Genomic DNA, 18,901 nt, shown 5'->3' with positions numbered 1-18,901 from the left:
TTTTGAGCACAAACTACATACGCTAACAACGCTACAATGAATAATTTGTCTCCAATTAATCCGAAGTGATTGTTGAGATTTTCTGTTTTATTAAATTTGGGAAAAATATCATGTATGTGACAACAATAGGATTAGTTTCTATATTAGCTCCAGTATTTTTTGAGGAGGAGTTAATGCATCCTATATTTGTTGTGAGGGAATTTATGATTCAGTTTTATGCTCCAGCTATATAGAAATGTAATCCCGTAGAGGGTTGTAAGGAGTGTGTAGAGAAAATAGATAAAATAGGGGAGAGCTGAGAGCATGTGTGAATTATTAGATTTGTTGTAATCTCGTTTGAATAATAATATTGTCGATGCCTTTGTTCTGGTGGACGTAGCCCAGATTGGTTGGGTGAACCACGTTAAACCTTTGTGTTATGGTTTTGTGTGGTTTGTGTATGTACTGTGTATGTTTATATTTATTCCAGCTGCGCTTTGTTTAGTCTAACAAGTGGTATCAGAGCAGCGCAGTGGAGCGTGGAGGGCCCATAACCTGGAGCTGGGGCGTGTGACATATCGGCTAAAGTTGTAGTTTCAGCGATTGGCACAGTTTTTTGTAGAGATAGTCATGCCAATTTCTAGCAGAATGGGTTGGCGCGGTTTATTTTGGAACAGTCGCACCAATTGGCGCGGATCCGAGTCAGATACTCGTGCTAGAGATCCAAAATTCAGATTGGCTCGGAATCGACGGGATTAAGCGCGCCAATTTTGCGACGGGATTAAGCACGCCAATTCTGGCGCGGTTGACCGGCTGTCAGCGGAGCACCAGGCAATGGATGTGTTTTAAGTGCGGTTTTTTCGATGTCCAGGAGTGCCCAACAGATTTTTCCCTCTGGTAAACTTGAAATTTTGGTTTTTTCTTTTAAAATTGTGATTACATGGTATGACAAAGGCATTTTTTTATTTGGAATTGGAGATTGTTTGTTTGATACAACATGGAAAAAACTCAAAGTGCTCGTTTTGAGATTCAGAAGTTTAATGGCAAAAATAACTTCGAGATCTGGAAAGTGAAGGTGCACGATTTGTTTGTGCAACAAGGCATGGCAAAGGCGATGTTGGGAAGATCCAAACAGCCTTACCCCATGATAGATGATGAATGGAATGAATTGGATAGAAGAGCTCTGAGCGGTATTCGACTGTGTTTGGCAGATGATGTTTTGTTTAACATCGTGTCAGAGAAAACTGCTGCTGGTTTGTGGACAAAGTTGGAGAAGCTGTACATGACAAAATCCTTGACCAATAGGATTCTTCTGAAGCGAAAATTGTACAGTCTACGTATGAAGGAAGGTACAACTATTACTGATCATTTGAATGTCTTTAATACTCTCATGGTGCAATTAGAAAGTATAGAAGTAAAATTTGAATCAGAAGATAAAGCTATAACTTTATTGTGCTTGTTACCCGAGTCATGGGATCATTTTGTTACTTCTATCAGTCTAAGTATATCAGAAACCCTTGAATTTGATGATATTGTTGGAGCTTTGTTGTCCGAAGAGACAAGGAAGAGGTCAAATGCCAACACCTCTACATCAGAAGTAATGATGGTTAGAGGTCGTTCGAGAGAAAGACGCTCTGGTAAGCACAATGACTCACGATCAAAATCGAAAGGGAAGAAGAGTAAGGTAAAGTGTTGGTTTTGTGGCAAATCGGGACATTTGAAGAAGGACTATTGGAAGAGACAGTAAGCATCAAAAGAAGACTCTTCGACAGCGAAGCAGGAAGCAAACACGACAGATACAGGTTCGGCATCTGGTTCAGGTATGAGTGATGAAGTGTTATCAGTTAATTTGTCAAATCATGATCAACATTGGCTGTTAGATTTTGGTGCATCAAACTGTTATAGACATTTTTGTGCCTTACAACATGAAGCATGAAATGTCGATAATATGAGGGATCCAAAGTCCCTAAACATGTTGTTCCTACCCCTAGAGGAACAAGGTCAGCAAACCACAACACTAAATATCAGTTCTCCCCCTGAAAACACTCAAAAACAAGCTAATTCTGGATCATGTCAAATGCTCCACTGAGCATCTGCGCTGAATGTCAACTGCTCCACTCTGTACCTGCGTTGAATGTCAAAAGCAATGAAGGCTACCTGCGCTGGGCGAGATTGGCCAAGTGGCACAATCATTCCTCAATGTGTCAAATGCCCAGGAAGCTTCCAAAATGACACTTGGATCAGGGAATTCGCCTTGTGATGAGTAAGAGGATCTAGATCTCCAAGTGGAAGCAAGAAACTCCAAGTGGACTCAAGAACTGAAGAATAACTGAAGTGGGAGAGGACACTAGTCAGCTTCATGCCAACCTCAAGCTGACTCATCCTTTCTCCAAAACTCCTATATATAGAGCTCTCTCATGAGGTCTAGGGGGGCTGGAATTTTGTGATTGTAAGGAAGTGCTGTTGGTTTGAGTATAGAACTATTGGGTGATTTCTTTGAAGGAGGTGAAGAGGAGATTTCTTTCTGCTGGGAGGTGTTGCTGGATTGGGCCTCTTATGGTTGTAACACTCTCAGAACTTTACTTCTTCCATTAATAAAGCATTTGAGGTTCTTCTATATGCATGTGTCTCTGTGGCGTATTGATACTTGTATATTTGATTTATTCTAATCCTTGAATCAATTATGAATGTATGCTTCTTGTAGTTTCCCTCTCTTGTTATTTTGCAGGATCTTGGTGTAGTTGGGTCAGTGAAAGAGCAAGGAGCTGGGAGTAAGCAGCAAAGAGGGAAGATTGGATCAATCATTAGCGGAAGATAACGGTTAGTGGATCTCTTTCTCCTCTCTCTTACATCTCGTAAAGAAGTAATCTTGAATAGCTTTGCATTCGGTTGTTGCTGAGGTACTATCACCCTTAGAGTGGGATAGGGTCATTCCGTATTGGATACTTTTCCAAACAACAAATTGGCGACTCCGCCGGGGATCGTATCTTGTTGGTTGTTTGTGTTTTTGCTATTCATTTCATAAACACAGGGAGTACCGAATCGAACTGCATTTGGATCTTTCAAATGCAAAGTAGAGGGCAGCTACTCTAGCTCAGTTTCTGGGCAAGTTTATGATTTGAAGAGCTGATCCACAAGGACTCTAAATAGCTCTTAGTGATAGCTTTTCATCCTCCTTTTCATCCCTTAGTGTGTCCTTGACTGATAGCTTCTGATTTGGCCAAAAACTGTGAATTTTTTAGCAATCTGTGAATCGGAAACCAAGAGAAACAAAAGTTTCATTCTTCAGTGCAGGTTGTGTGAAGGCTGTCTGCATTTCAGCGCAGTTCTCGAAGGGGCTACCTGCGCTGAAGGTCAAACTGCCTGTGTACCACCTGCGCTGGACGAGTCTTGCCTTGTGCTACTGGGGTTTCCTGTTGTTTCTTGCCCTGTTTTCACTCTTGTTTTTGCTGCCTGTTACCAGTCAATGTACCTATCTGAAACCAACTTTCCTTGCCACTATTCCGCCTCGATTGTATAAAGAAACTGTGTTTGTTCTTTGTGTATTTCTTGTATCATTTACAGTTTCCCATAACGAAAGTGAACTAGTCTCGCTGTGGCCTCTTAGATCTAGACCTATGATAAAGTGTCGTATTGATCTTAAGAGTTAGTTTGTTTGCTGTTCATAGCTGATTGAGCTTTTGCTTTCGTCATATGGTTTGAGTTTATACATTTCTAGTGTCGAAATAAGTAAATCTTAAGGTGTCTTTTGATTTTGGATAAGCTTGTTTGTTTTCACTTGAAATCGAATTCAAAGTTATACAACAGCTTTCCTTTTGTGTCGCACAAAGATTAAGAAAGACAAAAGAAATACTTGCATTGTGCATGTTCATTATGACAGTTTGCATGTTGATTCAGGAAAAAGTGCATTGGTGAGTGCTCTTTGATCTGTGTGAAAAGATTTTATCTGTCTTTTCCCTCAGTAGTTAAGATTTTCATAAGTCAAAAAGATTGAAAAAGCTTGCTTCTCATCTTAGACTGCATTTAGGAATTTGTATCAAAACATCTCGTGGTGAACCTTGAAAGGCAAACTTTAAAAAGATCAACTTAAAATATATTGAATGAACCTAACAATGCTTTGAAACATAACGCAAACATCTAGAGGTCTAAGCTAGAGACGTGTTCTGGCGTCGTTAAATGTAGTGACTGTTGATCTCGACGAAGGTGGGTGATTCCTCCTGAGAGTCGGTGGCACTAATACGGACTTGTGCTCCCACGTACCGTCGCGTATATATTGGGAGACCCCTATAGGCATATACCTTTTATCCTTAGGAAGCCGTGTCGGCCTCCCTACTAATCGCAATGCAGTGAACACAGCATTCACGAAGATCGACCACCCGTACTGTAAAACGTATTCTGTGGTTTTGCGAAAGGTTTGCCACACCCTCTGCCTAGATCTCCAGAGCAGTTTCTTTTGGCCTTTTTCAAACTCTATAACTGAAAAAGTCCAACTGCGCATTTGTCACTTCGGGCTCGTTAATACATCGAAGGAGACTAGAGTCATCTTTAGCTTTTTCTTGACTCTTAAAAAGTGAAAAAGAAAGTTGTGTCTAAAAGCGTCTAATAAAATTCATTCAATTCGGAAACACAAATTTCCCCTTTTAATATTTTGGTTGATCGAGTAATCCGCAATCGTGGAAGAAAGTCAATTGAAACCCCGTCGTTTGCGGAGGCTTACGAGTCAACCGTCTTTGTCTCCGGAATCGAAAACAGTACGGACAAAGCGAACTTGTTTAACCAGTTCAAAATCTCCTTTAAAAGTTAGAACAAGTGTTCGAACTGCATCTGAGGTTCCAGTTACTCCTAACATTTCTGGAAACCCTGCCTCTATAGAAGAAGTTCAACAGCCACAGAAGGACAGTAATACTGATCCTGGTCTGGGGGCAAGTACTTGTATAACTGAACCAGTTCCATCTGTAACCGGTCGAGAAGGTTTTGTTCCTCAAACAACTGTCGCTGTCGAAGCAACCACTTCTTCGACACCAGAAATATTTTACGGACCTGACGGTCTCCCTCTTCCACCGGGTTTGATTGCGATAGAGGAAATTGCAGAGGATCCGCAAGCAAGTACTCCAACTCATTTTGGAGTCGGGGTCACTCTATTTCCTTCATCAGAAGTTAATCCACCACAAGTGGAAGTTCCTGTAGAATCGCTAGGCAATCTATTGGAAAAACTTAAGATGTCTGAACAACCGTCATCATCTAGGACTGTGTCAAATGACACAGCAATAGCAGAAGCCCCTGTCGTCACTCCGACAATGTTTGTCGGCATACCAGCTGTCCCGACTAGCTCTCAATAGCTAGAAGGAGTCCACCGAGCGACTATTCCGACAGTATGGTCTGTTCCAGTTTGTTCATCCGGAATAATACCCGGTAATTCTTATGTTGAAACTCGACAGATTGATCCTCATGGAGGTCAATTTGGGCCATCTAGTCCTCAAGGACTAACAATCCCTCTGAGTTCCGGATTGCTACTGTATGGGGGGCAGTATGCCCTTTCATTACCCCCTCCAGGAGGATATCCATATGGCAGTTCTCAACAGTATTCAGGTTATACTGGAATTGCATCAAGTAGTTCGGTACCAATGCTACCTCAACAACCGAGGATTATATATTCTATGCAACAGTGTCTACCTGTGACGAACATCCCAACCACACCGGCTATTGTAACAGTGTCACAAGTTCAAGCGATACCTGTTGCATGTCAACCTCATATTTCTCAGGTTGTAATGCAACAGTGGCTTGACCATGGGTCACAACCACAATCGCCAACTGGTGGGGCAACACAGGTCCAAACGGGTACAATTACCCCACACCTCGGTCCAACGGTTAGCATAGCACAACAGAACATGGCGTCACAACCGTGGCTTGTGCAATACCAACAACCGCAGTTCCACCAAGTGTACCAAGGTTCTGAGCAGCAGATATTTGCGAACAGTGGACAACCATATATCCAAAACGGTCAAAACCAACCACTTTACAGTGGTCAAGTCCACCAACCGTATCAGTCATACCAACAGCAATTACATTATGCTGGTATGCAAAGACCCACTGCTCAAGCGATTCCATCGTACCCTGGTTACGCTTCGCCTAACCTGAATCAACAGTTACCATTCGTGGCAACTTTAGAGTTACCCGATCTACACCGGTTAACCAACGATCCGATTGCTTATGCCCCTTGGTGGCCAATGATTCCTCATAAACTTCCATCTGACATTCCTAAATTCAATGGAAATCCAGGTGAAGACCCATCGAATCATGTGATGACTTTTCATCTATGGTGTTCGTCGAACACCCTAAACGAAGATTCGATAAGGCTTCGCCTTTTTCAGAGGACATTGACAGGTCCAGCGGCTAAATGGTATATTGAATTTCCAAGAGCCTCTTTCGACAATTTTAGTTCCCTAGCCATGACTTTCTTAACCCATTTTCAATTACCGATAAGGTATGAAACGGGAACAGAAATATTAACCAACTTCAAGCAGACTACTGCCACCCATATATCTGATCATATACATGAGTGGCGTCGTCGTCGTAGAATGGTGAAAACATATGTTCCCGATCAGCTATTAGCTGAATGGTTTATAAAGTCATTACTTCCGGCTATTACGGAAGATGTGGCCAAAGGGGGAGTCATAATAGAGGAGCAAGTCATTGCTCGTGTTCAGTATTTGGACTTAGTTTATACTCAGTCCGACACACTCTATGACAAAATACCTGACGCCCCTAGGCCAGAGTTTTCAATTCCTCCCCCTCATAAATGAAACAGTGACTCTCATGCCGGTGACGGTGTGATTGGCACGGCAAACGCGAAATCGGTAAAGGCTTCTTCAAAGAAAGCCCGTAAGAATTTGGATCAAAATGCAAAAGAAGAAATTCTTGCTTCGGAAGTAAATGCTGTATCGGAAGATAAAGGCAAAGAAACCAATCAACCAGGAAGCAAGAAGAAGCAAAACAAAAAGAAGAAGAAACAAGGAGAGTCATCTCCTCGAAAAACTTCTCCTGGAAAAGGGAAACCACCTTTTGGGTGTCAGATATGTGATGAGGATCACTGGACAAGAGACTGTCCATACAAAGCTGAGATAAAAATATTCTTTAAGAGTCCGAAAAATCCAGCTGTGTTGACTGATCCGTTTCCCAATCAAAGTCAAAATCTGGTTGATAGTGGAAATACTTCCTCGTGCCAGGTGCTGATGTTGGCGAACTCTAAGCGACAGAATGATACTTTGATTTTGACAAGGAACAGAAATCCGCAACTGTCAAACAGCGAGGAGAAAGATCAACCAAGCAGTTCGACAACAACTTCGACAAAAGTTGTGCCATCATTCGTTACGGGAAGTATTCCAATGATACATGGAGGCAATCATTCTCTCCAAAATATCGGAGTAATTTTCCTAAAAGACCCCAAGTTAATGGGTACTGTTTCCCTACCGCCTACGAGTAATCTAGCGGAAATGGCCATAGTGGAATATGAAACCTTCTCTTTCTAATGGATCTAAAACTTCGAGGATAGTTCCTATCTCAGGTCAACCTCATTAAAAAATGAAATAAAGAGTCAAGAGGATAGTTATTTACGGTGTCAACCTCATTAAAAAATGAAACGACCCCCTAAAGACTAGGGGCCATGTGCCTCGTTTGCATTATTATGCTGGGGGCATACAAAATTATTTCGAGCAGTTTTAGCACATAGTTCATGCTCGTTAAAAAATAAACATAAGATTGAGCAGTTTTACAGCGGAATTTATGCTCGTTAAAAAATAGAAAAGCGAGATTCGAGCAGTTTTAGCATAAAGTTCATGCTCGTTAAAAAATAAACGCAAGATCCGAGCAGTTTTAACACGGTCTTCATGCTCGTTAAAAAATAAATAAAAGCAGTGAGCAATGTTTCCCCAGAGTTTAAGCTCATTTTTAAATAAAAAATGAACCTATTCCAGTAAATAACCATTGTGATCGTAAATTTATTAGCCATGAAAAGCCTTGGTCGTGTTTGCACCTGCCACCTCCATTCCATTTGGCCGATCGTTCACCCCCATATGATTGTTTACCCATTTTGAGGAACAACTGCGAAGAGTGATTTCACTTAGCCATCCTTGTGACACTGCCGTGATTGGAAAATTCCAACCTATACCTGGAATCTGCTGCTATCCCTGTTTATCACTCGTTCCTCAAAAGACGAGTCTTCTTTGAGCTCTTTTCTTCTGACTCGTAAAATATGAAAATTTTTCCGAGTTTTGACCTTCCAGCTCGTTAAAGTGACCGGAAGAGCTATCCCTCCTCTAGATTTTAATCTTTTTGGACCTGAGGGATTATTACACAAAAAGGTCGAGCGCTTGTTTTATTCGACTCGTTAAAGTTATCGAAAACTCATCCCTTCTGTATTGTTTTATACTTTTTCGGACTTAAGGGATTAGATGACGAAAAAAGAATTTTGGAGTTCACTTTCTGTACCTTTTCAGACTCTCTAAAAATGAAAAGGACTGAGTTTTCCTTGTCGTTAGACTCGTTAAAATGATTAAATAGTGACAAACTTGTCTTTAGATGAGAACGAGTTTCCCTATCGCTAGGCTCGTTAAAACATAGCGATGGGCTTGCCTGAAGGGCAGGTTATAGAACAAGCATAAGTTATCCTCCTCAAGCTTGACAAAAATAAAGAGGTACTGGTCAGAAATGACTGGGGAAAAATTGGGAGAACCTCAAAGCTTTAATGGTAGCAAGTCGCTCTTGAACATGACACTTTGTCCTCCGTATCACATCGGGTTGGGTTGTTTCATTCACCGGTCTCATCACCATGGCCTTCGCCAAACCATCCACATTTGGGGTAATGCTACCGATCCATCACATCAGTGTCGTTATATGTTCAAGAGATGTTGTTCAGAAAGAGTCAACCGTTTCCCATCCACTGCCATACATTATCCTTCATCCACCCATGATCGCCACCCTGAATCATATTTCACAGATTGTTTTCACCTCCACTAAAATCATTAGCTTCGTTCCATGTCATTGATGTGGGATTAATTAACGCCCTCCTTTGACGGATCGCTTCTTGTCGACTTCAGCTCATTATCCAAGAAGTTGATCTGGGAACACCCCCCCCAGTACTTTGAAGCTTGCATGCCTCAATGGCAAGTTTCTCACCTCCAGCGACAGGTATACATCAATGACCTTCGACTGGAAGCTTTTGCGTGGTGTTCGACGCCAAGTCCTTTATTCACACCACGTGAATTGTACTGCAGTACCTTGAGGGTCATTGTCATTATTGGTGATTCCTCTCGCGCTTGTTAACGGTTTACATTATTGACCGGTAATCAAGCGATGTCTTTCCATGTTCGACTTCAGCGTAATTCTCACATGGATCGACTTGTACTTAGAGTGAAGATCGAACGAGTTTGAAGACCTCGGATCTAGTTTCATCCATCCAGGTTGCGATATATATTCAGGAAATATGAAGACATTTGATATGTACATCATTGCAGCAGATGATCATCCTACTCAAAGGATGATAATTTCAGCAGAGAATTATCAGTCTACCATCAGACGATCGTCTGTTCTATGTACCAAAATGAATTCATAAAGCTGAGCATGGGAATTCCCGCCTCAGCTAGATCATGAATGCAGAATGAATCATAATGTATTGTATTGTATTTTATTACAGGTCACCTCTCAGCGATTGAATGAACTTCGGATCCTCCTGATAAATCATTTCACCCAATAAGCGACCTCATACTTTAGGGGGCAACTGTTATAGACATTTTTGTGCCTTACAGCATGAAGCATGAAATGTCGATAATCTAAGGGATCCAAAGTCCCTAAACATGTTGTTCCTACCCCTAGAGGAACAAGGTCAGCAAACCACAACACTAAATATCAGTTCTCCACCTGAAAACACTCAAAAGAAAGCTAATTCTGGATCATGTCAACTGCTCCACTGAGCATCTGCGCTGAATGTCAACTGCTCCACTCTGTACCTGCGCTGAATGTCAAAAGCAATGAAGGCTACCTGCGCTGGGCGAGATTGGCCAAGTGGCACAGTCATTCCTCAATGTGTCAAATGCCCAGGAAGCTTCCAAAATGACACTTGGATCAGGGAATTCGCCTTGTGATGAGTAAGAGGATCTAGATCTCCAAGTGGAAGCAAGAAACTCCAAGTGGACTCAAGAACTGAAGAATAACTGAAGTGGGAGAGGACACTAGTCAGCTTCATGCCAACCTCAAGCTGACTCATCCTTTCTCCAAAACTCCTATATATAGAGCTCTCTCATGAGGTCTAGGGGGGCTGGAATTTTGTGACTACAAGGAAGTGCTATTAGTTTGAGTATAGAACTATTGGGTGATTGCTTTGAAGGAGGTGAAGAGGAGATTTCTTTCTGCTGGGAGGTGTTGCTGGATTGGGCCTCTTATGGTTGTAACACTCTCAGAACTTTACTTCTTCCATTAATAAAGCATTTGAGGTTCTTCTATATGCATGTGTCTCTGTGGCGTATTGATACTTGGATATTTGATTTATTCTAATCCTTGAATCAATTATGAATGTATGCTTCTTGTAGTTTCCCTCTCTTGTTATTTTGCAGGATCTTGGTGTAGCTGGGTCAGTGAAAGAGCAAGGAGATGGGAGTAAGCAGCAAAGAGGGAAGATTGGATCAATCATTAGCGGAAGATAACGGTTACTGGATCTCTTTCTCCTCTCTCTTACATCTCATAAAGAAGTAATCTTGAATAGCTTTGCATTCGGTTGTTCCTGAGGTACTATCACCCTTAGAGTGGGATAGGGTCATTACGTATTGGATACTTTTCCCAACAACACAAACCATATGTGTATTCATAGAGAATGGTTTAAGATGTATAGATCAATTAATGATGGAGTCGTGTACATGGGTAATGATGTCACATGTAATATTGTGGGAATAGGGATTATAGAGCTGCAAATGTTTGATGGGACAACCAAAATGTTAACAGATGTAAGACATGTACCAGATTTAAAGAAAAATCTAATTTCACTAGGATCACTTGACACAAATGGATATAAAACTATAATTCAGGGTGGATTATTGAAAATTTACAAAGGTATTTTACTAGTAATGAAAGCTAAGAAGGTAGGAAATCTATTTCAGTTAGAAGGAAGAACAAGGTCAGATCATGTGTCTATACTGTCTGAACATGACAGTAGTGCCATTCGCTTATGGAATCAAAGGTTGGGCCATATGAGCAAAAGAGGGTTAAAATTTTTGGCTGATCGCAAGTTACTACCTAATCTAAAGTCTGGAAAGTTAGATTTCTGTAAACATTGTCTGTTTGGAAAACAAAGTAAGCAAAAGTTTAAAACAGACAAACATACTAGTAAAGGAATACTTGATTATATCCATTCAGATGTTTTGGGTCTAGCCTCTATAACTTCATATGGTGGCTCGTCATATTTTGTATCGTTTATTGATGATTTCTCTAGGAAAGTGTGGGTCTACATGTTGAGAAGGAAGTCTGATGTGTTTACAGTTTTCAAACAGTTTAGAGAATTGGTAGAAAACATCACTGGTAGAACTATAAAACGTTTAAGAACTGACAATGGTGGTGAGTTTACTTCCAAGGAGTTTGAAAACTATTGCAAGGATGCAGGGATCGAGAGACATAAGACCACTGTTTATACTCCTCAGCAAAATGGAGTTGTTGAATGGATGAATAGGACTCTTTTAGAGAGAGCAAGGAGTATGCTTAGTAGCGTCGGTTTGTAGAAGGAATTGTGGATAGAAGCGGTGGCTACAACTTGTTATGTGATAAATCGATCACCATCCATGGCGATAGGTTGCTAGATTCCTCAAGAGGTATGGAAAGGTCATCCCTGTGATTATTCTAAACTCGGAGTGTTTGGTTGTGATGCATATGCTCTAGTGCCTAAACATCAATGAACAAAATTAGATCCAAAGTCAAAAAGGTATATCTTTGTTGGATATGGTGATGGAATAAAGGGATATAGATTGTGGGATCCTACTACCCGTAAGATCATCATCAACAGAGATGTAAAGTTTAATGGATCCTCTCTTGTACAGTTAGATGTACATAATAGATTGAAACAGGATGATGTATCTGATTTTCAGCACATTCAGTTTGAAAGCACTTCTAATGATAGTCATGATGACCATAGTTCAGATACTAGTCATGAACAGGTTTCAGAATCAGATCATGAACAGGGTTCAGATGTAGATCATGAACAGGTCTCTGATGCTGATCATGAAGAAGTTCCTATAGATGGTAGTCAGCCAATTGTGGAAGCACCAGAAACATCTTTAAGGAGGTCCATGAGAATTAAACGTCCTCCTAGAAGGTATGATGATTATGTTACTTCAATTGCTTTAACCGCTAATGATTATGAACCTTTGTGTTATCAGGAAGCTGTAGAAGATTCAAAAAGTGACAAGTGGAAAGAAGCTATGAAGGACAAGATGATGGCATTACGCAAGAATGGCACATGGGATCTGGTTGAACTTCTGAAAGACAGGAAAACTGTGGGATGTAAATGGGTTTTCAAGTTGAAACGGGGTGTGAATGATACTGAGGACAGGTACAAAGCAAGGCTGGTCAGAAAAGGTTTTTCTCAGAAAGTAGGCATTGATTTCATGAGATTTTTTCACTAGTTGTTAAAATAGTTTCAATTAGAATTGCGTTAGCATTAGTCGCTTTGCTTGATTTAGAATTGCAGCAACTAGATGTTAAGACTGCATTTTTACATGGAGACTTAGATCAGGAAATTTATATGGAACAACCGGAAGGGTTTGTTCAACATCGCAATAAGAAATTTTTTTGCAGGCTCAAGAAATCATTGTATGGCCTGAAGCAGTCGCCTCGGCAATGGTACAAGAAGTTTGATACTTTCATGTTGAGTCAGAAATATATAAGAAGTGAATATGATCATTGGGTTTATTTAAGCAATTAAATGATGGCATGCTCATTATCTTAGTGTTATATGTTGAGGATATGCTTTTAGCAAGCAAAAGCATAGTGGAAATCAATATGTTAAAGGCTCATATGGCAAGGACATTCGATATGAAAGATCTGGGATCAACAAGATAGATTTTGGGCATGGAGATTTTCAGAGACAAGACCAATGGTAAGTTGTGGCTATCACAACAGAAGTATATTGAGAAAATACTCTTGAGGTTTGGTATGAACAATGGGAAGGCTGTGTTAGTCCCTTTAGCTTCCCATTTTAAGCTTTCTTCCAGTTTATGTCCTAATACAGATGAAGAAAGGAATATATGTCTCGAATTCCATATGCCAATGTAGTAGAATGTTTGATGTATGCGATGGTTTGTACTCGACTAGATATTTCACATGCAATTGGGGTTGTTAGCAGGTATATGGCAAATCCAGGTAAAGAACATTTGTCAGCAGTGAAATGGGTGCTTCGATATTTGAGAGGCAGAAGTGATTATTGTATCACTTATAGTAAAAGCAGTGAATTTGTTTGTGGATATGTTGATTCCGATTTTGCACGTGATTTGGATAAGAGAAGGTCAACATCAGGCTATGTCTTTACTCTTGCAGGTGGAGCTATTAGCTGGATGTCAAAGCTATAGAATATTGTTGTTTTATCCACTACTGAAGTAGAAGACATAGCTGCTTCACATGCTTACAAAGAAGCGGTTTGGTTGAAAGGTTTGATTGGTGAGTTTAGGAGGTTACAGGACAACATCAAGTTATTTTGTGATAGTCAAAGTGCAATTCACTTGGCTAAGAATCCAGCCTATCATAGTAAATCATAGCATATACCAATCAAGTACCATTTTGTAAGATAGGTTATCACTGAAAGGGTTGTTTCTCTTGAAGAGGTGCATACGAAGGAAAACTCTGCAGACATGTTCATGAACCCAGTTTTGTTAGAGAAGCTTCGTTGGTTTCTGGATTCTCTTGGCTTGCAGAAAAGATAAAAATAATAAATGAACAAGGCATCAGGCTAATTGTTGTCAAGGTGGAGATTGTTGAGATTTTCTGTTTTACTAAATTTGGGAAAAATCTCATGTATGTGACAACAATAGGATTAGTTGCTATATTAGCTCCAGTATTTTTTGAGGAGGAGTTAATGCATCCTATATTTGCTGTGAGGGAATTTATGACTCAGTTTTATGCTCGAGGTATATAGAAATGTAATCCCGTAGAGGATTGTAAGGAGTGTGTAGAGAAAATAGAGAAAATAGGGGAGAGGTTAGAGCATGTCTGAATTATTAGATTTGTTGTAATATCCTTTGAATAATAAGATTGTCGATGCCTCTGTTCTGGTGGACATAGCCGAGATTGGTTGGGTGAACCACGTTAAATCTCTGTGTTATGGTTTTGTGTGGTTTGTGTATGTTTATATTCATTCTAGTTGCGCTTTGTTTAGTCTAACAGTGATAGGAGGTGGTTGAAGAGACTGCCACAATAGAGATTCTTCAGAATTGAACAAAAAATTAAGTAATGTCTTGCAGCATGATTTTAGGAAGGTAATTCCTTATATGCTGCTGGCTGAAAGAATAAAAGTTAATGATCCCGTTATTCCCAACACTTGAATCAGTATGCTCTAGTCCATCATCGATCCTTTACCTTAGTTTGATTGTAAATTTATGTTAACAGACTTTGTAATTTGTGACTCGCCTCCAACAATGACTTTCAATATGACTATCGGTAAATGAAACGCTCCATAGTCAAGAGGAAGAGATTGAATTTGTCAGCAAAAATAGGAGGAGAAATGTTATGCACAGAGCTCTCACAACTCAACCGCTACGCAAGCGAGCCCTAAGGACTGTGGTTCCAATACCAATTTAAAGACAGAGTACACACCGAAATCATGTGTAGATTTACCTCACTAGATCTGATACCAATTGAAGAATTGAACAGATTACACATCGGACTAAACAACATGCACAACTAAAAACGCAGAGAACATAGCTCAGTCAAAAAACCAGATATGAATTTGTATATAACTATGAAACGTCAAAGAAAAACCAGATATGAATTTGTACATAACCATGAAACGTCAAAGCAGCAGCTACAGCTGCATAAAACTACTCGGTGCATCTTGACTATGCATCCTCCTATGCCCGATCATCTACTTTTATACACAAAACTAAGTCAGTTTTGTCCCTTGAGATTGATATGGTTATGGCAGTGATGACTCTTCGAAAGTTGAGCAGGTCATGGTGATGGCGCCCTTTCGAATATGCGCAGGTCAGGCAGCGAGGCGCTGCAGCAGTGAAGACGGTGAGGCGGTGGCGATGCATTGGTGAATTTGACAGACGTAATTATTTTCAATAAACGACAATATAGTTAGCTTTGACTCATTGGGCAAAGATTTCATATGCACTTTTCCAGAGTTACCTATGGTCAAAGACTCGAATATAGTGAAAAGGCCGAAAAGTCATTTCCGTGGGGAACTTCGCAGTTAAAGTATATGACAGAACTAGAGTGAAAAATCCCGTAACTCGTTTACGTTGGCCTCTTCATAATTTCAATGATGGAGACATCTTGACTAAGAATGATTTAAAAGTCGAAGCGAAGACCAAAATTTTTCCATGTTTAGGTTTTATAGATTCATTGACCTTCATGATTGAATGTCGATAAAGGTACTCCTCGGTCAATTAATCAATGACAAATTTAGAATTTTACTCATTTTGAGTCATGACTAGTCAACTAGCTTCCTTCCTGGCTCGTCATTATTGATATCCCATGGCTTCAAGGCACGTTGCCCTAAAACTAACCATATTTATATGTTTCCAATCACATATCAAGCATCAAGGCGGAATGTTATAACTCTTGAGAGTTTCATTTTTTGTTGTACTGTAGAAATGAGCATCCCTTCATATCTTAAACTTCTTACAGTAATGCGTTTATGGACAGTGGTGATACTCAGAAGAAGAATTGCAATGAAGAGATTACAGTAAATTTTTGCTCATCTTCAGGTGAAGTACTTTGGAAGAGATAAAATCATGACCATAAATTCAATGGCATGTAGTTTGAATGACGACTATGAATTTTCATGCATCAACTCTCCTTCAAATAAGTTATTTTATTTATGGGTGCGCTTGACACTAGGGCGTGACTATAGTGAAAGTGAGGAGACGTAGTTTTTAGGAGGATCCAACTCAAAATATGGTTAGATTATAAGCATTATAATTGTTATATTTAAAGAAAACGTATGGTGATATGAAGAAATAAAAGGTGAAAGAAAATTAAAATTAGATTAATATTGATATGTTTTATAGAGAAAGTAGGCATAGTAAGAAAGTGAATGTTTTCCATCTTTGTGATACTAAGGAGGTAGAGGATTGAGATCACTTTAATCACTTGGGTTCATTATTCCTTTGGGTTTATAATATTAATTCCTTGGTTTTATTAACCTAAAGGTTGATGCATGGTCAACCATAGTACAAAGTCACATTTTAACAAATATTGTCTTTATATGAAAATCAACCATGTTCAACTATGTTTATTTAAGGGTGTATCATTTTTGTCTTAGGATTTATATGTCTTGGGTTTATGCTATTACCTTGGGTTGAATATTATTCACTAGGGTTTCTAATATCAATCATGGCAAACCATGGCTAGTCATGGTCAAACATGCTCAACCATGGTCAACCATTTTTTATAAAATCAATCATGGTAAAATGTGGTCAATCATGGCCAACGATGGTCCAACTTCACATTCTGACAAAGATTGTCTCAGTATGAAAATGAACCTTGTTGAACAATGGTCCAATGTCACATTGTGATAAAGAATGTCTTGGTATGAAAATCAATCTTGGTCAACCATGGACACTCATTGTCCAATGTCGCATTGTGACAATGACTGTCTCAATATGAAAATGGTTCAATGTTGCATGGTGATAGAGAATGTCTTGATATGAATATCAATCTTGGTCAACCATGGACAACCATGGTCAAAAGTCGCATTGTGATATTGATTGTCTCAATATGAAGACCAACAATCATGAGCTATCCTCAACATGATTTATTTTACGGTTTATAATATTTATTCTGTTGTTTTCATATCCCTTGGGGTTTTAATATAAATTCTTGGGGTTTATTATTCCATTAGATATATAATATCAATTCTTTAGGTTTATTAATTTAAGTGTTCATATTCCTATGATTAATAATATTATTATTAAATAATTAATTTATATTACATAATTTAAAAGTAAATAATAAAAAATAATATTAAATATTAAATAATTACTATTATTTATTGCAATATCTTTTTTAATTATAATGATAGTAATAATATTTTTATTGCAACAATTTTTTTGCATTATTATTTTTATTGTTATATATTTATCAATGAATGATGGATACAAATGAAGCTTCAAGTTATATCAACCACATTAATATATTAATGTGATTGTGGTAGTCTTAAATTGCGTTTACTATTAACCTTTAAAATATTTGCAATGCTAATCATTCTCCATACTCATAAAAATAAAAAATAAAATTGAATGTTTTTTCCAATAAAACAAATGAATTAGATTTTTTTAAGCTCTAATATTCCAAAATTCCTTTCTTCTTGGACCTTCTTGGAATAACAAACTTTACAATTTATTTCCTACGATAAAACTTTACACCTTCTTAGCCTCTCCCTTTCATTGTAAATTATATAATGAAATAAAGATAATTGTGATCTTTCTTTTAGTGAAAATGGTCTTTACAATAAATTGAATATTTTTTTTATTTTCAATGTTTTTGTAATATTAGAATTAATTGTGATAATATTATTAATAATTTTAATATTAAGAAAATACAACATTTTAAAAAAAAATAAAGATACATCATCTTTCCTATAATTTTTTATTTTTCTTTACTTTTTTCAATTTTTATTCATAATTTTTTTATATGTAATGCATATATTACAAAGACATTCCTTATAATTTAGAACCGAGTTATGATAGATTTTTTCCAGTGTAAAAAACTATTTATAATCAAACTTATAATAATATATTTCAACTTATTATAAATTTAATTATAAATGTTTTTTTTACACATAAAAAAATCTATCATAACTCACTTATAAATTATAAAAAATGTATTTGTAATATATGTATTACATATAAAAATCTTCTTTACATGTCAAAGTATTTGAAACTTAATTTTCCTTTTTTTCCATTTTTTCAATTAAAATTTTAACCAATACTCTAGTTTAATGTTTTATTTTACATATAATATTCATAATTAATACAACTGGTGTAGAATAAATTTTTACTAAAATATATTAATGAATCATTATTATTTTTTATAAAATATTTTTTTAATTAACATATTATCTTTCATTTTATATATATATATATAGTATATTAATTTAATCGGCCGACAATATAAAAATAGGCACGTTGAATGGACGTACACTTCCATTGTACAACTTTATGAAATGGTCCATAAGACATAAATAGATAGATCAACTTCTCTTTCTCGATAGATAGACGATAACACAATTTCTCTTTCTCGACGTACTACGTGGTAGTCATGGAGAGTGCCTCCAACGCAGAAATCAATGGAGAAGTTCAGGAGTTTATCGATAAATTAAAACTTATCACGGAGGGTTATTCTGATGCAGAAATCAATGGAAAAGCTCAGGAAATTATCGATATGTTAAAAGATCAGGATACTATGGAGAGTGCCTCTGATGCAGAAATCAAAGCAAAAATTCAGGAGATTATGGATATATTAATAGTTCGGAAAATTATGAAAACGTTACAGGTCCCTTACGATCAGTATTTGGAACATTATAAACTGTTTGATGAAGACATGCAGAACCCAGAAATAGCCGCACGAGTTCAAACAGAATTCGATGTGAAAGTTCAGAAAATAAAGAAAGATATACAGTTAGCTCGTGAAAAGTTTAGAGAAATCTTCATTTTTTGAGGAAATT

At 38.0% G+C, this 18,901-nt stretch overlaps 1 protein-coding gene across 1 annotated transcript in view; it reads left to right on the top strand.

Annotated features, from left to right (window-relative positions):
• The window catches only part of LOC149183803 (uncharacterized), a 39,660-nt gene extending 24,391 nt beyond the window's left edge, over nt 1–15,269 (top strand). The window contains exon 4 of the mRNA XM_089415088.1: nt 15,152–15,269. Coding sequence (XP_089271214.1) covers nt 15,152–15,269 — 118 coding nt within the window. The remainder of the gene's footprint in view (nt 1–15,151) is intronic.
• The last annotated feature ends 3,632 nt before the right edge of the window (nt 15,270–18,901 follow it).

The sequence above is a fragment of the Pinus tabuliformis genome, chromosome 3_2, assembly GCF_031772625.1.
Source record: "Pinus tabuliformis cultivar Carrire ecotype Pingquan chromosome 3_2, CPIR1, whole genome shotgun sequence".
Lineage (NCBI taxonomy): Eukaryota > Viridiplantae > Streptophyta > Pinopsida > Pinales > Pinaceae > Pinus > Pinus tabuliformis.
Note: the sequence above shows the minus strand (reverse complement) of the source record. Positions and strands in the feature narration are given on the sequence as shown.